This window comes from Trachurus japonicus, chromosome 15 (genome assembly GCF_045865225.1).
Source record: "Trachurus japonicus isolate A0001 chromosome 15, Traja_1.0".
Classification (NCBI taxonomy): domain Eukaryota; kingdom Metazoa; phylum Chordata; class Actinopteri; order Carangiformes; family Carangidae; genus Trachurus; species Trachurus japonicus.
Genome location: NC_140921.1, coordinates 11,478,611 through 11,502,383, shown reverse-complemented (window position 1 = coordinate 11,502,383; position 23,773 = coordinate 11,478,611). Strand labels below are relative to the sequence as shown.

Here is a 23,773-nt window from a genome sequence, read left to right as displayed (position 1 = left end):
AAAACAACCTTTGTTTTAATCTGACTTTGTTTAGCTGTTGTTGCCATTGTTCTGTGGTAAATTTAAAATGAGCATGCTTCTCAGATTGTGTCTTCATAAGATGTAAAGCACCTTGCTTTACCTCTCTGGGGTTGGCATGTGACGTCAGCACAAAGCACAAAAACGTAAATGGCATCACCTTCACATTGAATGGAAAACTGATCAAACTGGTTTGTCTCATTTGTATCTTGAGAAACATCTGTGACAACACAGAGTTCCCACCTCAATGAACTTTATTTACAAACTTGCTGGTCAACAAGCAGGACGTACAAAGACATGAACAGTCAATGGCAGCTATCGCTTCTTTCAAGATGAGTCATATACTTGCCAAGGACAAAAATCCAAAAGGATGGGAAGTTGGTGAAAGAGACTCCCGGGAGAAGCAGACAAAATGATCAAAAACATTCAAGAAATATGCAAGAAATCATAATCGCCATGAAGGCCATCCAGTTATCAAGCAACCCGGCCAGAACAGAAAAATCTCCCGAATCAACGGATCCTATTGACGCTTCACAGCCATGCGTTTTTGTTCACATGCATGTGCATGAAGATATGCCGACAAAAGAGGAGCTTTGTAAAAACGTTCCCTTGAAAGGTAAAATGTGAAAGGATATTTGAAGTGCTTTTAAAAACTACATTAGTGACTCAAATCAATTAATAGCTCATCTCCATCACAGCTTTGTTGCGTGCTCAAGCCAAGACCGGGAATTTCAGTTTTCTCAGTTACACGCTCTGCAGAAATGTGCTCACACTGGGTGAGGTCTTGGACGTCGCTGTAGAAATTGTGCAGATTATTTGTGGTGAGGAAGTCTGTGACAATGGCTCCTTGGTGAAGCTGCTTCCTTTGAGCTAAAGTGGGAGGCAGAGGGAGAGAGATTTGGGCAAACATTCGGAGATCTTAAAGATGAAGTCGGTGCTGTGCAGAGATTAAGCATCTGGGTGATGGTGCAAGGCTTTTGGATTTATCTTAACACTTGTTACTTGCAAAGTTGAATGAGCTTAACGCTGGGAAAAGAGAAGTGACGAGTCAGGTCAAGAGTCCACTATGACCTGCATCAGAGCATCATCATTGTCGCTGTAACTTGATCTGCGTTAGAGACTTTTGCAGCAGTCCTTTAGCCTGACGATTTGTCCAAATGCCCACATATTGTACATAGTGTATATCATTCTTCAGTGCTTTTGTCCATTTCTTGGTCTCTTTGTCTCCCTTCATCTCTCAGGTGTTGTGGAAGGTATTATTTTGGAGAGAACTGCTTCTATATACAGTGAGAGAAGCAGATAGAGGTAGGGAGAGTTAGATAGGGCTAAGTGGCCTTTTGTTGCCCCCGGGGTGTGCTCTGTTGACGTCCGTGGGTGCTCTTTGTCCAGAGCTTTCACTGTGATTAGAGCGTTTGAGTTGACAATTCACTTAAGACCTCTTTTCTTTCTCTCTCTCTCTCCCCATTCCTCAGTCTTTCTCCTGCACCCACAAGACCCATTTGTCCCTTTACCCTCTATTCCCTCCTCTCACACACACACTCTCAGGGTGTATTACCTGTTCTTGTAATGCAGTTAAGCTCAGCTAGAAGCCTTTCCTCGTAATACCACTTAATTCCCCATGTGGCAGCCAAAGTAAATGCAGTGACAGAAAGAGAAAGAGGGAGAGAGAGAGAGTGGTGACCATGATGGCGGTGGGGTGAGATGGGGAACGGGTAGAGACAGACAGTGGGGAGATGAGTGTGGAGGACTGGGAAAGGTGGCCATCCACGCTGCTGCTGCTTGGTGGGCCCTACCCACCGACCCAGTGTGATAATGGCTTTGATTGCAGAAGAGCAGCGTGCCTCTGCCTGAGAGTCTCATGTAAAATATGGGACATTTCGTAAAGGTAATAAGTACACGAGTTGAGAGAGGCGGGAGGCGGAGGGTGGAGGAGGCTCCCCTTGGATTAGTCCTCCTGTAATGCTGCGTTCCTGACAACTAGAAAAGTATGACTATTCAGCCTCCTACTGGGAAAATGCAGTGGAATGCCTTTTAATGTCAGTGTTTCCAACGAGCACATCCAGGTGGGTTTCACAAACCCACCGCACTACACTACCACACGTACACAAAGCTGCCTATACAGTGTGATTTAAACCTGTCAAGTTACTTAAACGCATTATTGAGTGCTCTGACTCTTGCACAATTGATATGAACACAATTCATGTTAAATGAGAAAATCAATTGGAAAAATAATTATTTTGAACATTTATTAAAAGTAATACTTAAGCATGAGAATGTGATCCTCTATCACAATACTGTAAATCGTGAATTCTACTCTTACTTAAAGACTTAAATGATTAATTGAGGATTAATGGATGTAAAATGAAGCAGTGCACAGACTTCATGGACTGTCACTTTATTTTTCCACATAAAATATAACATCCACAGTGTAAAAGGTTGGAAAACTGAATAAACACAACAAATTAAAGACCATCTCCAACTGCCAATTGCCAAAGCACTTGAAACCTCCTCTGTGGTAGTTTCTGTACAGTAGGTTTCTTTAGGACTGTTTGCCCTGAAGACACACACACAGATTCTCAATGTGAAAACAATACAAGCCCCTCTGTCACGGCTGGTAATAACTGAGAGCTGGTTTTGTAAATGAAAAAGTATTTTTCCACTATTCTCCCTTTTCTCTCTGTCTATTCCTTCTGTGGTGTAGTCGCGAGTACAGCCAGCCAGAGATGGACAAAGACAGAGAGATGAGTCGAGGGGATAAGAGAATGAGAAGCAGAGTATAGAGGAGAAAATGACAAAGTGACAGAGAAAGAGCGAAGGAAGGAGAAAAGGATAGGGAGGAGGAGGAGATGTAGGAGGAGGAGGAGGAGGAGGAGGAGGGGTTGACATTGCTCCTGGGTTAGTACTCCAAAACGGAGTGCTAAAATCATTTCAGCTCAGATAAAGCTCTGGCCACTGCCAGGCCGCCCCAGGATATCTGCCCTGCTCATCTGCCTCTCCAATGAAATGCTTGCACACAGGGAGCCTTCAGGCGGCCTGCCACACACACACACACACACACAAACACATGTGGATGCACGCACACACACACAGATGCAAATACACACACAGAGTCTAACTCAGCTGGAAATACACACGGCCACTGCTATATCACGTGCACACGCTCGCTGGCCTCTCATAGCGAGTTTGTCGCAGTGCAGTTTATTTCAGCTGAGAGAGGGAGAAACAGAGAGAGAGAGAGAGTGGCAGAAAGCCCCGGGGATCTTCTTCTTCCTCTGAACCACCCAAATTAACACCCTGCCACCACCACTCCTCCTTCCAATCACCACTGCCCACACCCGTTTGAATCATCTGCTCACAAATTCACCCACATCACCCCATTAACCTTCCTCCTGCCCCGCTCTCACCTTCTCATAAACTGCCTTCACCCCTCACTCACCACTGGTCTGTGGCTCACAAGTTCAGCCTCATCCTTTTATATTTGAGTCTGAAAGCATTTCAGTCTCCTCACTGTTGAGCCATACAGCTACTGTGGCTTGTTATTCTTGCCAAATGTTCAATATCAGATATCAAAATTCTGTCCAAATTCACAAATGTGACCTCAGTCTCTTTAATGTTTCTGCAGTGGCTGAACTGGAACCAGTGAGGTGATTCAGCTGACAAACTATTAAAGCTCAGAGCAAAATAATGTCGACCATCTGGAGCCGACAAAGGCTGAAATCTTGAGCCAATATTTATTCCAAAAAAGTGAATTAATCTTTGTGTTATTAATCTTTCTTACAGATAATTAAAACATGATTGCCTGTGTAATACAACGTCTTGGATGGATGTAACCAAATTAGTCAAAACGAAAACTGACCAACCATCATCAGTGCAGTGTCAGGGGAAGCAGCTGCTCAGCTGCACATGCAAGCCACCCAAATATGTCCTAAGGAAATTTAAATTGGCCAGCTTGATGTTGGTTGGAGCGTTAAACCTGTGTGGCCAATCGCAAGCTGGAGCGAGCCCTACAGGCAGCCAATGACTCAAGTGGACCAGCAAAGCGCTCACAAGTGCTGTAACAGCTGAACGTCTTCCACAAGAGACATAAAACATTTGTGCAGAACCAAAATGTGTAACACTCAGTCCTCTGGTCTGTTGTTGTGACATCGTGTGCAACAAAATCTACAACTATATCCATCCATTAATCCATCCTCAATATGGCATCCACTGCATTAAAAAAAAAGTTATCATAAAAAGGGTGAGGTGATTAAAACAAAGATTTTGGAAGAGTTAATATTGAATAATCAGCAATAATAAGTACAATCGATTGCCTTTTCAAGCAACAATGCTGTTGATCAAGTTATTTCAAACATCAGTCATCACCATCAAAAATGTTGTGACTTTTTATAGACCAAACAATCCGTTCATTTAAAGAAAAAAAAAGCCAGATGAATTGCTATGTATATTGAAATAAATGCTATTTATGAAATACATCACAACATCATAACGTCCATAAGTAAGGCAAATCCAGGCATTGTTACCCAGCAGCCACTGTGTAACACTATCAGACCCTCTTCAGTGTATTGCTCCAGGTTATGGCCAGTTTACACAGTTAAAACATATTCCACAGTCATTTTGGCAGGCTGCCCCTCAGCAGCACTGTCTTCACATCCAGAACAGATCTGTCCCCTCTACTTTGCCCCCGCCACCTCCCTTTTTGCTCTTTATAACCCTCCATCTCCCAACCACCACCACCCCACACACCACCCCACACACCTCCCCAACACACACACACACACACACACACACACACACACACACACATATCCATCGCACCCATCTCCTTCTGCTCTCCTCTTCCTTCTGCACCTCTTCACCGAGATAGAAAATCTGGGTCTCATGTTTAAGGCATCAGAGCAGTTGTTGGGCAGACTCCTGGATGCTCCGCTAGTGGATTTGATTTCTGACTCCTTCCTCTCTCTCACACACACACACCTCCACGTTTCTGTCACGCTCCCTGAATATATCCCGTTTTTTTTTATCCCCATCAGTTACCTTCCTCTTCGAATTTTCATAATTTTGTGCTATACAACTCAAACTAGTGGGTTTGACATGTTTTCACTCCCCCACTGTATTATACAGTGTGTTCGCTTTCAAACATTCATGAACTCATTGATTTTGAACAATTTAACAAAATGAAATATATTTTAAAAAACACAATAGATTAAAAAAACCGTATAAATTAGGATGGGCAATTGCAATCTATCATATCTCCCCCTTCTTTACTACATACGGTTAAGATGTTTTCTCCATTACTAACTATCTTACATGGAGGTCGGTTATGCATGACCTTGAATTACTTGGCATGGTGAAATCCCATCTTATTTCATCAAAAGCCTTTTCAAAGCCAGCAATAAATAGAAGCAGAGATTTTCATATAATGTCAAAAAGATGTATGTTTTTACCAGTAAAGCTTCATTTTAATGGAACCTGTTTGATCATATTTTATAGCATCACCGGTGTTCCTTTTTCTTTTTTCTTTTTTAATTCTCAGTGCAACACAAACCCAGAGGCTCTCCCTTTAGGATGATGCCCTCTTTCTGTGTGACTGATAAAATTCCCTGAGTGAAGGAGAAGTTAAACGATGCCATCACCTCAATAGGACTGCCATCGATCCCAGGAGGGGTAGGGTGGTGGGTGGCATCCATTTAATCTCCCTTAAAAAAAAACCAAAATCTCACCTGTACCACTTGATTGTATGACTTAAAGAGTTTTTCAATGAATAAATAAATAAATAAATCAGCGTTAGAGGCAGAGAGAGACTTTAGCTGCCTCTCAAGAGAAAATAATGCTTTGAAATAGCCCCCCTCCTCACATATGTTTCCTGTGGAGCTGTAGCTATAACACCATTTCTGATACACACAGGCTCATTATGTTTTTCTTGATAGAATTGCTTTGATTTAATAGTAAGAAATGAGCAGTGCCTTTCTGCCCTTTTTCCATCCTAGGGGCTCAAGATCTATTGATAATGCTATTCACACGCCCCGAGTATAAACTCTCCACTTCTGTTTTTTAAAGAAGTTGTTTGTGTGCAAGGCAATTGCATTTCCTCCAGCCTTATATTCAGTTCATTTGTCTCATCCATTAAACTCATCTCCTTAATCAGATAATTGTTTTTGTTTCAATAACCCCTCTTTAATGGCATGTCCTCTAAACGCACATTTAGAGGACTCCCGGGCATTTTTTGAGCACTTTAGAGACTTTTAGTTCATGATGGCTGAAGAGCTGCGATGATTACTCAATGAATCGATTAGTTGATTAGCAGAAAAACAAACAAAGAAAAAAATGAATGATCACTCAGGTAACCATGAGACCAGCTGACACAGCACCAGGTATCGCTCTGTTCTCAACTCCCACAATCTCATTTATTCGGAGATGAGACTCACTTGTGTGTGTGTGTGTGTGTGTGTTTTAAGGCATCAATTCTAGCTGATGCCGGTGTTTTTTTCATGTCAAATCAGGTGACACTTGTCTTAAAATGACTAGGTGGTTAAAATTTCCACCCTACCTATCATCAGACCTCACAGGACTGACAGTGAAACCCAAAAAGGGAACAGTTTTCAGTCGGATATTCTTTTAATTTCAAATTGAAGATAGCACATAATATTGGTTCCCATTCAGGGAGAACACGGCAGGGCGAAGGCAGGGGAGGGGCTCGGTGGCAGCTGTCATGTTTCATGTGTCATGCTTTATTCTTTTTTCCATGATCCAAGAAACAAGAACCTGTCATCAGTCATTTTAATCTCAGCTGTCCTATTCATCTCCTCCCTGCACCCTTTTCTCATTCTCCACTTTCTTCTCTCCTTCCATTCGCCGTCTCCTCTCTCCTGCCCTCCTCACCCTCCCAGTCTCTCCTCTTTTTCACTCACACCATTCCAACTCTTTTCTCCTTTTCTTCCTTTCCCTACTCTCTATCCCTTTCTCCTTCAGTCTTCTCTTTCTCCCTTTCCTATCCTAATTGTTTATATACATTAACATTCAAGCTTGTTGCAGGTGACACCCTGTAATTTGACATCCTTGCCTTTCTCCAAGGAAGGAGATGCAATCTGTGGCAATCTACATTGTGTGTGTGTGTGTGTGTGTGTGTGTGTGTGTGTGTGCAGTGTAATCTGGGGTGGTCACATGACCCCATGCCACTCTCCGTATGCTAATCAATGACTGAAGCTCTGCAAAGCTCTCGTCTGCCAGCTAAACCCCACACCTCAGCGCTGATATGTCTATTAGCCGCATGTCAAACTCCCTCTTTGTTTCTGCCTTCCCCCGTCTCTCTCCCCGCATCTCTCTGCCTCCTCTCTCATTCGATTGTTCCTCCTCTCAAAATCTGTGCCGCCGTATCTCTGCTGTTGCCTCTCTCGCATTTCTTCTTCTGCACTTTATTTGACTCTCCTCCTGTAATCCTCACAATAGTTGCACCAGATGTAATTTCATCAAGTGCGCTCCTCTCCCTCTATTCACTGTCAATGAGAGGTGCAGGGCATGATGGGAAAGGTGGTGAAGGAAGCCAGTTAATGATTTAAGAAAAAAAGAAGATAAACATAGACTATTGATATTATGTAAACGAGAACACCAATTACAGATCGGCAACCCTTTTCTTCTTTCTTTGAACTGTTTCAAATTAGAGTGAAAGACTGGATCTTTATTGATTAACAAAAGCAAGTCTTAATTTTTGTGGATAATACTAATACTGACTTGAGACAAAGCAGAAAAATCAACTTGTCACTCGTCACTTAGTGGATAAATGTAAAGATGATGTTGATTTCTAGATTATCTCAGGCCTGTAGTTGGCTTTTTTGGTCTGAGGTTTTTGTCACCCACAGGTAGCCGTAGGCACAGGTACTGATAGTTTGCCCTGTCAGTTGACATTACGTGTAAAATTGGTTTTCGTGCTTGTGTGTTGAACAGGTATAGTGTTAGCGTATCGGCATATCATGTGGACAGGGGCGGTCTGTGGCATTTGAACGCACCTCCAACACAAAAGCCACCGCGTGGTACTTTTTTTAGTCGTTTATTTCCAAAGCAGGTAAAAAACATAGAAAAACGTGATTTCATATTATTTAAATGGCTACAACAGTTAGCTTGGTAGCTTCTCTGCCCCATCAAAGTGTTGTGCACACATGCACCTGCATTGCTCATTTTCACATGGACCCGCCATGTTTGATTCCATTTGTACATAAAGTGATAAAATCTATAAAATGCTAAAAACACTGTATAATTTCAAACACAAAAGGTGCTCAAGAACAAAAAGCAGAACATTGACAAGTGGTTCTGCTTGTTGTACATATACAGCAATACTCTGCTGTTATAATATCACTGATAGCGCTGTGGCGTCCTCTGCAACAGGAACCAGCACCAGATGGTGTTCAAGAGGCAGAAAGCAGAAAGGTAGAGAGGAAATTATATGTAATGTAGTTTTGCAATTGTTTCAAAAATGTTGACACCTTTAAGACAGGATGACAGACAGACAAGCAGAGAGACAGATAGATAGACAGAGAGACAGACAGACAGACAGGCAGGCGGGGAACCAGGAAGACAAGAAGGCAAGCAGACGGTTACAGGGCCAGTTAGACAGGCAGTCATCCCTGGCATTTTGCAGCAGATAAGTAAGCTATCAAAGGAGGGGGATAAATAGCAGAGTAAAGATTGGTCCCGGCCCCCTCAGAGAGGAGCGGGGGGCCACAATGCAGGCGTGGTGGGCAGATAGCCCCCTGCTCTCATTATACTCTGCCTAATCCAAAACGATGTTTACTCAGGGAGAGAGAGAGAGAGGGAGAGAGAGAAGGGCCACGCTTATCGAAGCCTCGCACGGTCCTCCAAGCGTGTGTGCAAGTGCGCGTTTGTGTGCATGTGTGTGTGTGCAAGTGTGTGTGCGAATGCGTGTTAAAATGAGCCTATTCCAATGGAAAAAGGGATCAGGAGTGTCTCCAAGGCAGACTCTGTTGGCTAGAATGTCGATGCTTATCACACACTGCCTGGCTCTTCTGGTGAAAGGCGAATAGGCTATCTAAACTGCCTATTCACAGCATGTGTATTTACCACACCCGCAAGGCAGAATGATCATTTCGTAATTGCTATTATTATTAACATACTGCCATTAATAGTTCAAGCTTTTATAAAGCCTGACCCTATCTGATTTATCAGTGGATGAAGGTCCTCAAAGGCAACAAAACATTTGGCCCCTTTTTTTGGGAGGATTTTGAAATACTAGAAAATGAATCAGCAACGTTTCTTTATTCCCTTTATCCCTGTTGACTTGTGTTTGCTTTGCAGCTTCTCTAGAGAATGGATCTGATTAATTGGTTGTATAATGGCTCCTAAAAAGATGACATGCCTCTATGATACAGTACATGTTTTTTTTTCTTCTTTTTTTTGTTGCTCCAGTGGCATTCACATTTTTGTTTTTGTAAGGATTTTTTTTGTTATTAAAGCTGCAGTATTGGATATAGATCTTAGAATTACACAGCATCAAAAATCAGTTTTCCTTATTCAGCCCCTCAACTAGAATTTATATATGAAGATCAAAACTTTTTAAAGATTTATCTCGAGCAAAAAAAAATCCTCTTTTACTCTTGAAAATCATCCTTAATGGTCTTGACTTTTTTGTGCTGGGAGTATTGCAATACTTAAAAAATATCCTGCACCATGTAATCTTTCATTCATACAGTACAAGGCCTGAGTGACATGCTGCTTGCAACTATTTTCTAATTTATATCACCTTTAAAATGTGCTATTCAAACATACTGCGCGCTCTTCCGCCTCCCAAGTAGATGTTTTGATGCAGATTGATAGTGATCTGTTTTTACTCCCAGAATGCACAGCAGTGTTGAATACAGACATTCAGTGTTGTGTATCACTCAGTATGAAAATACAGAGTCTGAGCCATAAAGTGTTACCTTTTGCAAAGCACCATATTTTTTTGTCACAGAGATCCGACTGTCACACAAAGTGAATGCAGTGACCGGCTCTTTCATGCCTCACTGCGGTGCCACATGTGCATACCCATACTCACAAATGCACACACTTACAATCTTCTTCAATCTGTCTCTGTCTCTGTCTCTACTCACACACACACACACACACACACACTCACACACACATCAGCTCTGTGGTCTTGTGAACTGTGTGCACCCTGTCTAGGCTGGCCGGGGTAATCCTGGCCTCCACTAAAGTAGCCGTGTGAGAGGACAGATTGTCAGTTGATCATGGCCAGCCGAGAGCCTTATCCCTTATTGGATCGGCCATGGAGGAGGCTTAGGAATTATCTGAGGCCTTGCTTAATGTGGAGACGGATCACCGCCAGAGAGCCACGGAGCCTGAAGACACGCTGGGCCTGAGGGAAGAGAGGACTGTGTGTGTGTGTGTGAGAACAAAACCAACAGAGAGGTGTGTGTTTGTGTGTATCAGTATGTAATAGTGATAGAGTCGTATGTGTGTGTGCGTGCGTGCGTGCACGAAGCAACATCACGGCCCACTTAACCCCATCTTGACACCTCTCTCTCACTCCCCTTCTGTGCTTAGTCTATTTTTTTTTTGCCGTCCTGTCCTCCATCCTCCTCCCTCCTATCACTCCTCTCATCCCTGTTCCCCCTCTGTCTGTTTTTCCACCCAGTCCTTCTTCAGCCCATCATATGTGGCCTATCTTTCATTTTACTTGGACTTCCAACTGCCTTTCACCCTCCCTGTCTCCGTATCGACTCTCCTTCCTGTTGCTCTTAGCGCCATCGTCCTCGGTGCTCTTCTGTCCACTTCTAAAACTTTTCCCCATTCTCCTCTCCATCGCTGCATCCCTCTCCGCTGTGTTCATCTCCCCCCTCCTAGTCACCCACTCTGCTCCTCTTTTATCTTTTCCTTTACTCATCCTATCCTTTGGAGCCTCATACAGTAGCTCTCTGGCCTTAGCAGGAAACCTGACAGAGGCTGAGGAGAGAAGGTCAAAAACAGACATTTTAAGAACAGAGGTAGCATGGGTTTCCTCAAAAAGCAGCAAAAATCGCTCTATCTATCTATCTATCTATCTATCTATCTATCTATCTATCTATCTATCTATCTATCTATCTATCTATCTATCTATCTATCTATCTATCTATCTATCTATCTATCTATCTATCTATCTATCTATCTATCTATCTATCTATCTATCTATCAATAACAGCAAAGTCATCAGATAACTGTGTAACTTCAGATAAAACAGCTGGCCTCATTACAGTAATACCTTTTTTGAAAGCAAGCATAATTGTCATCTGCAGGTCTTGTACAGATGTTTGTCTTTTAATATTTGTACCATGAATAGTACTTGACAGACTGAAATACAGCAATCAATATTTCTTTTTAGCGCAAACCCACTCAATTAGATCCTGTTATCTTTTCCAAAGAAATGTTTCAGGCTGTGCTTAATTACTGTTGGTGCTGAGAATCGTTGCCTCGTCTCAAGTAGTTTGCTCAGTTTGGCTTAGCTAGGCAGTTATTCTCTGTTACCTCTCCAGAAATAGCACCTGGATCCCTTTCAGATATTTGAAATAGCCCTTTAGCTAATCCCATCTCCACTGGCTGATCCCTGGCCATGCAGGGAACTCCTCGGGATCTCCCAGGAAGACATGGAAGAAGTGGGTGGGGAGAGAGACACCTGGGTCACCGTGTTACCTTTCTTAGCCTGCAATGCTGCCAGCTCCAACCAATTCTGGATAAGCAGCAGGAAACCAGGAGGAATGGGTGGCTAATTCCATCCCTGTGCATGTGATCACTGACAGCTACTGAGGCCAGATTAGCACTGCCATAAGTCCCAGGGTTCCCAGGGTCAACCCCAGGTCACCAGGATGTGGAGGGATGAAGGGTTAAGATGATGGCATAACACCGTAGAGATACCTGCAGCTGGGAAATCTGCTTCCTCCACTGCTGTTCATAGTTCAGTTTATAAAACAATAGTCAAATCATGGACAGGATGCAACTGTCTTTAGTTGTTATACAATGCCTTACCATATGCAAAAAAGACAAAAACTGACCTTTAGACTGCCTTCACAGGTTTGACAGATACAATAAGCAATGAAAAGTTTCAGTCAATGGAGCAGATTGTGTGACTAATGTAAATATAAATAGGAAAACTGTATTAAGATCATGATAACTGCTGTGGAAACAAAGTTGTTTTATGAAATTTGCTTAAAAAAAAGAGCCTTCTCTTTCACATTTAAGTGATAAGTAATAAAATAATATGTCCTTCACATAAAATTGGTTGGTCTTATGAATAAAGGTAGACTCTTTAATAATGATAATAATGCTACCACACAGAAACATAAAACAATTGTTCTGTCCAAATAAATTGCAGTTGGGTTTGGAGACTAAAGTGTGCTTGAAATAAATGCCAGCGACTGGTCAGACAGTGGTTGAACAATGATAATAATAATAATAATGATAATAATCTTTATTTATAGACCATGTTTTAAAATCCACATGAAAGTGCTTGACCTGGCAGCAAAATAAAAACAGACGAGACATAAAATCAACAGGTTTCAAAGAAAAGAAAAACAGGCAAAGCAATTAAGTGTATAAAAGCCAATATAGAGTCATTTTAAAAGAAATAAAAGCATGTCATGAGAAAGTACAACTTCAGTAAAATCACCTTTAAACAACATAAAATTATAAAAGAAAATTCTAACTTTTTGTATGATCCAATGGTTTTAGTTCCTGAACCAACAGTGTAAACAATGTTTTTGCCTTACAACCCCAATAAGCCACATTTATATATATTGTTTTCGGGTTTGACACCATTGACAAGGTGTAGTGCTTCGGATTGATAACTATATTAAACTGATACACACACACACACACACACACACACACACACACACACACACACACACACACACACACACACACACACACACACACACACACATATGCTCAGGAACACAAAGCAACACTGCTTCCTTTTCTCATCTAGTAATTGAAGGTGAGAAATAATTTCATTATCCTCAGGAAGAGTAATCTGCTCTTTACTCCTGATCCCTTCATTTCCTACAGTGCACCTCAACCTGGGAGGCAAACACTCACCAATAGGCGCCGCATACTTATCACAGGTGCACGCACACACATGCACAGACACACAGACACAAACACCGTTGCTCTTGTCACCCCGGGCTATTAATGTTATTGGAGTTGAGGATTAACCATCAGATTCACATATGCTTTTCAAAGCTTTATTACTTAGTGCTGTCTGTCTTGCTTTCTCTTGCACACATGAATGTGTTCACACTCACCTGCACACACACACAGACACACACAAACACACACAGACGCATAACTTTTGTGGACAGATCCAAGCAGTATGGAAACATGGGAAGATATATCAGGTTTAGCATTTTACATGATTACAAACAGACAAAACATTGTTATCTGGTTTTATTTTTCTCGGTGTCATAATCACAGACGGCCTTGAAGGCATTTCCGTTTAACACATACACTTGTTTTCTTCTTCTTCTATGGTTCATGTGACATTAATAAGTCACTTGAACGCACAATCAGATGAAACCAAAAGAAAACGGTGCGTGTGTGGATGTGCATGTGTGTAAAGAAGATCATATTTTTTCCTCTTCTGCTTATGTTGTTTGATGGTGGATCACACCCAGTTGAATGTTGCATTACCACCCTCTACTGTTCATTTACCCAAGATGCTTTGGGTGGCCCCTTGATGTCAAGTGTCACGGTGACACACATCCGTCGACATAGAGGGGAGGGGCTGGAGTGACATTTCACAGGGCAAAGGTTTGTGTTGAGATGATCAGAAAGGGAGGGTTTGTTGTACCTTTTATAGGCTCATATCTGTAGGATCCAGGTGTTATACATTTGGACAAGAGTAAGCTTAGACATACAGAATCATAATATTACTTCTGTCTCTTATTCATTGTCTAAGCTTATTAAAACATAGATTATATGTAACCTCAGGGATGTTGTGTACTCTCCTATATCACTAAATCCTTAGAGATACCAAAACCATCAACAAACCTGGGTGACATTTTCCTTTGACAGTTCTGCTGATGTATAGCTTCTTTATTGCACCAAATATGTATTAATTGAAGGCTGAAATTAGTGGTTTTGGTCTAACCATCTTAATAAAATTACAGTGATAATGCAGAGATTATGCTGATTTAAAATTGATCATTAAAATATATATTACCAGTCTCATTCTTAAAACATATACTGTATAGAATATGGAATACCTGAAATCATGTAGCATGAGAAAATAAAATATTTCTGTGCACACGGTGTGTTTGTGTGCTGTGTGACAAGCACCTGGCTGCAGCGGGATAACAGATGAAATTTAAAATGTCACTTTATTTAAGCCTCGTGTGTCTTGACTTTGTGTAGACACACACTGTAGCTACTCGGGCTGTCAATGCATTTGTGTGTGTGTGTGTGTGTGTGTGTGTGTGTGCGCTGTCAGGCCAAGACGTAGAAAGCGTGTTTTTTTCTAATGGGGAAAAGGAATATTTGGACATTTTATCAATAGGCATTATTAAATCCTGCTTGCTTGAGCTAATCTTGGCGGACCGGAGCGAGAGAGAGAGAGAGAGAGAGAGAGAGAGCTGGGGCGAGCGAGCGAGATAGACACAGAGAGGGAGAGTGAGAGAGCAGTGATGTCTGCCCCATGAGGTGAAGAGAGACTGCCTGTAAGCCGCTTATTATATCGACTACCACCTTTTCTCTCTCCTCCTCCAGCCCTCCCCTCCTGCCTCCTGTTTTCTCTTGTTACCTCGCTCATTTTCTATCTCTGTCTCCCTCTCTCGCTCGCTTTCTCCAACTCATTCTATATCCCCTTATTCTTTTTTCTCAACAACTCCTTCTTATAAACACACACACACACACCCGCACACACACAGACACACCAACACACACACACAGACGGCGCCAAGCTGAACCTTCTTGTTCAAAGCCAGAAGCGAAAAGCTGAAGTTTTATTCAAATGAATGTTTACTTCTTCTACTGCCAAGATGTGTGTATTTGTCTGTGTGTGTGTGTGTGTGTGTGTGTGTGTGTCTGTGTGTTGAGAGAAAGGGAAAATAGCAGCAAGCACGCAAGTGTGTATGTGTGTTAGTGTGTGTTACATGCACAGCAGAAGGAGAAGGGCTGACAGTAGGTGATAAGCCAGACAGGCCTGCACGCTGTGATTATCACCCACCGGACCCCCTGTCACACACATAAACACACACATACACACACACACACATACACATACACACCCTTGTATAGACAGTGCCCAATGAGAGAGTGTGTTGCAAGGATTTAGGATAGACAGACAGACAGACAGAGACGGAGACGGAGAAGCCTTGGATCACAGGCAAGGTGGAAACCACAAGAGAAGCAAATGAACACAGACTGGAAATAACAATGCATCCAATTATGTTTCACCGAACGCTCATTGTTTCTATTTCACTTTTCTATCAATATTAATGTGTTTTGATGTTTAGACACTGGAATCAAAGCAGTGTGTCACACCAGAAATGTTTGCAAATAAATATCTGTTGCTGAAATGTAACATCAGTCGGGTCGGGTGTTACGATCATATAATAACCCCATGTTTGTCTCTTTCTGACTTATAGGTGTGTGGCCGTCGGAGGAGGTGATGGCTCATTACTGCCTGCAGAAACGTCACATGTTCAAGTGAGTTACCCCTCGGACAAAAAGACTCAACCCAACTTCCCCCAGAAAAACAAAGACTAACAGCTTTGATTATGATCTACATTGTTTTTACTCTTGTATTTAAACTCCAGGGTAGATTGTGAGCTAATTCAGATTTTCCACACAGATAAGAAATGTAAGAGTCTCTCATTTTTTCTCTACAGACTTGACATCAGTAAAAACATTTACCACTTAAATTTAGAGACACTTGTTATTGTGAACAAATCAGAGAGATGCTCGGTGGTGTGTGATGGCCTTCTTTCAAGCACGTTTTATTTCACATGAAACAGGAAATTGCTTTATGATACAAAACAGGAAAAGGGCCATCATTCATTCTTCCCCGTGCAAAATTATCGCAGCTATGGGAAAGAAAGGCTGGACCACTCGCTTTGGAAAATGTTTCTCCTCTTCAGTGGAATTAAAGAGAAAATTGAAAACGCAAATCACCATCAGTGAGGTGGAGCAGGGTGAAGTAGCAGCAGCCGGGGAAACACTAACAGATCGCTGCTGTGAGATAAAGGTGTCCATTATTTCTCGTTTTATCAAATGTAATTACACCAAAATATATCAGTTCCTCCATATTCACCTGTTAATCTGCATCAGTAAGTTACAAAATGAGCCCGTCAGAGAGCCAGACAGCTCCATGCAGCTCCTTCAGCGGGAATCCCTCTTATTTAAATCAGCCTGAGACCGGCGGCCTTAAAGGCCCGACGCTCGTGTCACTCTGTACCTTTCCATGCCACGCCGCGTTGTTGTGTTGCTGCTCTTTCCCCTGCTCCCGTCTGCCGAGCACCGGCCTGCCCTGCAGCACGGGGCTGAAAAAGCACCCAGGCACCTTTGATTTCCACTCAAGGTGGAACATCACCCTTTGATTTCCTGTTTTAACATTCAAGAGGCAGGAGGCGAGGAAGAGAGGGGTATTGATCAGAGCGGCATAGTGAAGGTCAGAAAGAGAGGGAGGGAGGTAGGGAGGGATGAAAGAGGACAGGGGTAGAGATGGAGGGGAAGGCGAGATGAAAGGAGGAAGAGGATGGAGAGAGGGGTTGAATGAGCATGCAAGCTACAGGATTCTGTGTGTGTGTGTGTGTGTGTGTGTGTGTGTGTGTGTGTGGTGGGGGGGTGAGAGAGAGAGAGTGTGTTTTCTCAGATTTCCCGCTGATTGAGCTTGTGCTTCTCAATGTTCAGTATTCAGCTTTCAGGTTGATGGTTGAATTGATATTTCTAACCCTGCTGTGTTTACTGTCTGTGTGTGTGTGTGTGTGTGTGTGTGTTCCGGGCCTCTAGACTGGAGCATGTGCCGGTGTGTTTGTGTATGTGCGTGCGTGCTTGTGTGGCTAAGCACGCATGCACGTGTGTGTTACCACTTAAATTTTTGAAACATTTTTGAAAACTGCTAGTTTTGGCTCAGCTCAGTGAATCTCACTCCCACTCGTCTCTTTCTTCTTCTCTGTGTCTCAGGGGTGCAGTGTGTGAGTTAGGGGGAGGTATGACTTGTCTCGCGGGGCTCATGGTAAGTGACACACACACACACACACACACATTTTTCCAGGGAAGTAGCTGGGCCTCTCTAATGAAACTGCTTCCACACCAATCAATACACAAACAGCATGGGCACCCAGTATCCATACCAGTTCATATCCACTATCATTCACTTTTTATGTGCCTGTATATCTCTGTATGTACTGGTGCGCACGTCTTCACACACATTAAATTATCAATTCCTCCTGTGTCTAATATTTGGTGTTAAGGCAGTGTTCACAGAACATTTTAGTGCTTTTAGCTCCTAAATGGTTAAATAATCCAAAGAAATATGAGTGCATTCTAATAAATATGATGAATATGAATGATTTACCAAGTATCCTAGATCTTAATCCGTGAATAGTTGTTGGCCCCCAAAATTTGGCCCATGATTTTTTAAGTTTGTAAGACTGGTGACTTTTATTATTTTAGTGTTGTGAGTATTTTATCAAGAATAAGTATAGGTTAAAGTGTATTATGTATTATTACTACATGTCCTCAGTGGGTTACATCACAGACTAACGCACGTCACATCCACACATTGGATTCATCAATACAGCTCTTTATTAATTATCTTCCATTTGTATGCCTTTTTGAATAATATCAATGCCTTGATTGTTAATGTGGCAGCAGTTTGCACCTCTTGCTGCTGTATTTCTATCATGAATTAAGCGATGCAGAATCAGCCAAGGCCACTTGTTAAAGACAACATTATCCATATAGTAACAAGGTCAACCATGCTTTTCTCTAAGACTGAGAGTTTTCTACTTGGCAAATGAAAAAAAAATCTCATTCTCATTGTTGAACATCTTAAGAGAAAACTCTCCACCAGGACCTTTAGGTGACTCTGTGATAAGATAAAATACTTTGTCAATGTGGTGCAGGATTTCTTTCAATATCACACTATATGGAAAGAATAGCCATGAATACCACTGCAGACAATGTGGCTGTTTTACTGTGTGTGACATGAGGATTTGATGTTTTAGATTATTTGAATTTAAAAACAGTGTATTGTGTTCATATGTGAAGCCAGATTTTATGATTAATTAATGGTTATTTTAATAAGATATTAAGATTATGTGTCATTGTTTCGTTTATCAGCAAATACACACATGCACAGACGCACGGTCACCAGACCACCCAGGTAGCAACACCTAGGTATATGGACTCACTACAGGCTTAAAAGATGTCCTGCATTGACATGTTTCGCACACTCACACTCACACACAAACACATGTGCACATATACACACAAACACACACGCACACACTGACACACTCAGATATACCTCAGTCTGTTAGCCATAGGGTTTATTAGCCAGGGTCTTAAGGGCCCCTCCACATAGCAGGCGTCAGTGTCCCATCGATCTGTGTGCGTGCGTGTGTGTGTGTGTCTGTGTGCGTGTGCGAAAGCTCGGTTTTATCTCCTGGCAGTCAATACACCATGTTTTGACATTGGTGGCTTGAGATGGAATCCTTCCTTCACACGTCTCCTTCTCCTCCTCCCTCCTTCATCCGTCACTGACACCACATTCAGGTTTTTTTTTTTCCTCTGCGGTCCATGTGAACAGTTCATTAATTATTCCTTTAGTTGCTGCAGTCTGTCCCTCCCTCTCTCCCTCTCTCCCTGCCTCCCTGCCTTTTTGTCATTCACTCACCTCTCGCTTTAATTCCTTATTTTAGATTCTACATCATTTTCACAACCTGATTTCAGCGCCTCATCCCGCTTTTTACGCTCTCTCCAGGAGAGTCCCGATAAACTGCACGCTTAAATTTGTGATAATATTAGATATAATTCCTTATGTACATTGTGACCAGAGGTTTTTTAGACTGTGAGAGATGCTGGGAGTCACACTGAGATACTGGAAAAAGTGAAAGGGACACGTCTGTGCAGCTGGTTTAGTGTTTCAAAAAGAGAAAAAAAATTAAGTTACTGTAGTTGTTGTAGTTTGTCCCCATGTTTTTGCCCATTTATCAACAAGGTGAGCAGTTGGAGCTGCAGCAGCAGACACACACACGCACACAGACACAGCCCCTGGCAGCAGTTGGGGTACTTTGAAACTCTTAACACCCGATTGCCTCAATTTGCCTAAAATTGTGCTCCCTCTCAGTCAAATCTGAACACACAGCCGTCATATACATATTTTTAGATTCAGTGTGATTTTTGTGAGGATGTTATTACCGTATCTCTGATGTTCAGCGTAAATAAACGGCCACAAATCTGCTTAGTAATCAGAGAAGAACACTCCACAAAATCACTAATGTGCCACGAGAAATCACATGAAGATGTGTAACTTTAACATTTTGTAGCCTCGTTCCCTGAAATGAAGCGTCTCTGGGCAGACTGGGAAGCTCACATCCTGGTCATGTCTTCATCATGGTTCACCCCCTCAACCTCTGGCTGCCTCCTGCGCTTTGAAAGGCATCATCTCTCCCACACACGGCTTGCACCGACAAGCTTGCTGGAGGTTTTAGGCCGAGCTAGACGCGAGGCTGGTCTTTGGCTGGTGGTCAGTGGGTCGGTCCATGACTTGGGACCAAACTGAAATAGCTCAACAATTACTGAATAGATGGTGATGACATTTTGTTCAGATACTTATGGTTGCCAGAAGAATTCGTAAAAATGTCACAAACTTAACTTTACGCTTAAGTCATGGGTCCTAGGTGATCTTAACAACTCTGGTGATCCCTCTGGCTTTTCATCTGGTGCTGACAGTTGAGGTTTAGAGTGAAATATCTGAACAACTATTAGAAAGATCTTAATGAAAGTTGGCACAGATCATCTTTTTTTTATTTTTTACTTTTCCTCTAAATGCACTACTGTGTCAACATTTCAGTTTGTTTATAACTTATAAAATGTGTTGCTGACCAAATAGATGAAAAACTGCATTGTATGATAAGTGCTAATAAATAAATTCAACCTTTTTTATACAATAAAAGAAAATGGTGAATCCTTAAAATGCCATTGATCTGTAAACTCTGGGAAGACTCCCTTACTTTTAGACTTTATGGCAAACGTTTAAGACCATGACATGAGACAGGCGGACAAATTCCTTGAGTCAAGCTTCATAACACTGTAATAATTGCAACAATCTTCACTGACGTACTTACTTTCCCTTTTAATAACTTGGCTGTCAACACTGCACATTTTCCTTCTCATCATCTCTGACAGCAGAACAAGTTCATGCAACTCTTTGAAGAGACTGTATATATAGATCATTTAGAATATGCTTCATAAGGCTTATATTCCTTTTTTTTCTTTTACCATCTCACTAATCAGACTGTCTGTCTTTCTCTCTTACTGGAAGTCTGCTCAAATTGTTCTTCTCTTAAACTCCTAGCTCCTGTGTCAGATCCAGGTCCAAAATGTAATAATCAATACCAAAACTGACAGTGATAAGGATAAAGTTTATTTTATTACTGCTCAAAGGGCATAAATAGTTTTTTGCTTCAAAATTAGATTGTAAACTTGACAGTGGTGTACAGTTTCATGCTTTGAGTAGTATTTGTCGAGATTAGGATCTTTGTTAGCATTTGAAAATAGCCTCGTTTGTGTGTAGTGTCGGTGGTGGCAGGGCGTAGCTAATGGGTTGCCAGGTTGGGCTCTTGATCTTTCAGCTGGATGCCCTGGTTCAGCCTGGAGGTTGCTTCCTCCACTTGAGCAGATGGTGGAACGCACAGTGCTCAGTGACCCCCCCCCTCACACACCCTGCAGCGCCTGAACATGTGTGTGTGTGTGTGTGTGTGTCTGAGTGAGTGAAAACGTGCATTTGTGTGTGTGTGTGTCTTTTTGTTTCCGAAAATTTTCATGCACCGGATACACTACATCATGTACTTTCTATGTGCCATATGACTCAAGATTACATTGAATCAGTCATACAGGATTTTCACACACACCAGCACAATAGCTACTTGCACTTACATTCACTCATGTGTTTATGCACACACACACACACACACACACACACACACACACACACACACACACACACACACACACGCTCCTTAACAGAAATTGACAGCCTGACACACACTTGCTGATATATAAAAAAAGCATCTGCAAAGAAAAGAAAATGTGAAAAGATGAGGTTATAGTAAAGCACACACCTCTCTATCTATATCTCCCTCACACACAGAGACGCGCAGGGCAGCACAAAGCTTTCTATCCATTCTCCCGTCTCCCTCCCTCTCCCTCTCTTTCTCTTCGTCTCTCATAGTCTGCACCGCAAAGTTATATGAAGGGCATCAGGCAGGCCCGGCGAGCCGAGTGCAGAGTGACAGCGGCGAACGGAGTGATGGCTTGGCCCGATAAACACCCAGCGTCAAATGAAAAGGCTCTGCGCTTGCCATCATCCCCTGTCACAATGCAATTACTGAACAGAGTGATAGCAAGATAGCAGCCCCCACCGCTAGCCACAATGATAAAAGTATTGACTGATTTGATTGAATGATTAAAATAATGCAGACATAAAAATGGGGTGAAGATAGAGAGGGAAATGGCAGGGAGGAGAGGGAGCAATGGAGAGAGAGGGTGGGGCGGGCCGGGCTGCCAAGAGTGAGGCTTTGTAGATATGGTTATGTCATTATTGTGTGTGTGTGTGTGTGTGTGTGTGTGTGTGTGTGTGCGTGTGTGTGTTCAGATGTTTGCTTCATCTAAGGGTGCTTTTGGGTTTGTTCTTTTGTTCTGTGTTGTTTCATTTCTCTGTCTCTTTCCTGTCTCTCTGTCTCTCAGGTTGCCATTTGTGCTGACGTGAAGGAAGTTCTGCTATCAGATGGGAACGAGAAGTCCATTCAGAGTATCCTTTCATCGTCCTCTCTCCTTCTCTTTCTGTCTATCTCTCCATCTCCGCCTCATTCCTCCGGCTCACATTTATTTATATGCGTTCATATGGATGTGTTTCTGTGAATACTCGTGTCTTCTCTCCCGGGGTTTCAAATAGCGGGCCGGTCGTTGGTTTGTGCATTCCCTCACATGAAAGCCACATTCCTTCACATACATAACACATTTCACAGGTTATAAAGTCACCTGCGTTTACATGTGCTTGGTTTTAGTGATAAATTCACATCATATAGAGTAGATTATATGATGTTTGTCGATTTTGTATTTTACATTTAATGTAGAAGAAAATAATTATACGCAACTTTTCTGTGACAGACAGCAATTTCACATCTAATGTCACAGCGTTTAAATGGGCACACACATCTTTGTTACATTTTACACCTGAAAGAAAAAGACACATTCAGGCACAAGTGTTTTTTTTTGTATATGCGTCATTTATAAATATAGTAACATAGATTTGATTCTGCAACTTACTGTATATATTTATTAATAAAATGGTTGCAACTCAACAAGCAGAAATATCCTATTCTCATAGTTTCTGCTCAATCAGTCATAAATCACTGTGCCAGTTGGTATTGCCTATTAAACATCAATAGGTCTTAATTGAGGCTTTGCAATCGAGTCCATTATTATTGCTGGTGAATTATGGTGCTATTTAAATCTCTCCTACGCTCTGTGATCAAGTGTAATTTCTTACGTGATCTAGTTTTTCCATTGGCCCTGCTTTAACTCTATACATGACTCTGAGGCTGAGGCTCAAAAACAGGAACTTTACTGTGCACTGTATCCTCCTGGTTTTCATCCCTAAAACCGGAGGTCGGGCTGGAGTGGATCCTCCTCTTTTATCTTTAGGCAACAGCAGCAGATGGGGGCACCAACAGTGACAAATATCCAGCACTAGTGCTCAACGTGGCATCCACCAATCCTAGCTGCCCACAGTGCCAAGTTAAGAGCACAGTAATTGCCATGCTGTCAGATTTTGTTTGAGACTTCATCTAATGCTAAGGCTAGGGTTAGGGCTTGATGAGTGTTTTTGAAGAAGGAACAATCAAGGTTTGTTAAAATGTTTTTGTGTGTGGTTAAGGTTTAGGCCTATAATTAAGTTTTTGGGACAAATCTTTAGGTCTGATTTTTTTTTTTTTTTAAGCCAACATTTGTTCTTTGAGTGGGTTATTGATCAACTCTGTCAGCTTGCAAACCATCTCGTGCTTCTTTTCCATTTCACACTTGTCCCTGTCTGATCTCCTCTTGTTTTCCCTCTTTTCTTCCATTTTCTTTCATCATTCCTGTCCTTTTTCTCCTGTCCCTCCAGATCTGGCTTTATTCACTATACAACTATACAGACAAGAAAAGGACGCACTGACTCTTTACAGTTGTTTCACAAAAGCAGGAAATATAAATACACATTTCTTCCCCATTGACCAACGTGGCACTTCCATATTTTGCTCTGCTCACAATATATCTGTCTCAGCCAGCCACAATGCTCCTTTACTGATCACAATAAGACCAAACAATAACATTACGGAGCCTGTAAAACACACACACAAGGGCACACAAACAATACGCCATTGACTGACCGCTTTGTTTCACAGAACAAACACATAGAGCGAATTGTAAGTGAAATCATAGCGAGAATGGATCGAACACACAGAAATAGAGAGGGAGCGTTGAGAAAGACAGATAATTTGTTCTG

The 23,773-nt window shown here is 42.0% G+C and overlaps 1 protein-coding gene across 2 annotated transcripts in view; it reads left to right on the top strand.

The window, feature by feature from the left end:
• Positions 1–23,773, top strand: part of camkmt (calmodulin-lysine N-methyltransferase) — a 99,787-nt gene that overhangs the window by 51,989 nt on the left and 24,025 nt on the right. For both annotated transcript variants that reach the window (XM_085799585.1, XM_085799586.1), the window contains exons 4-6: positions 15,645–15,705; positions 17,182–17,233; positions 21,973–22,036. In XM_085799585.1, the coding sequence (XP_085655711.1) occupies positions 15,645–15,705; positions 17,182–17,233; positions 21,973–22,036 (177 nt within the window). The remainder of the gene's footprint in view (positions 1–15,644; positions 15,706–17,181; positions 17,234–21,972; positions 22,037–23,773) is intronic.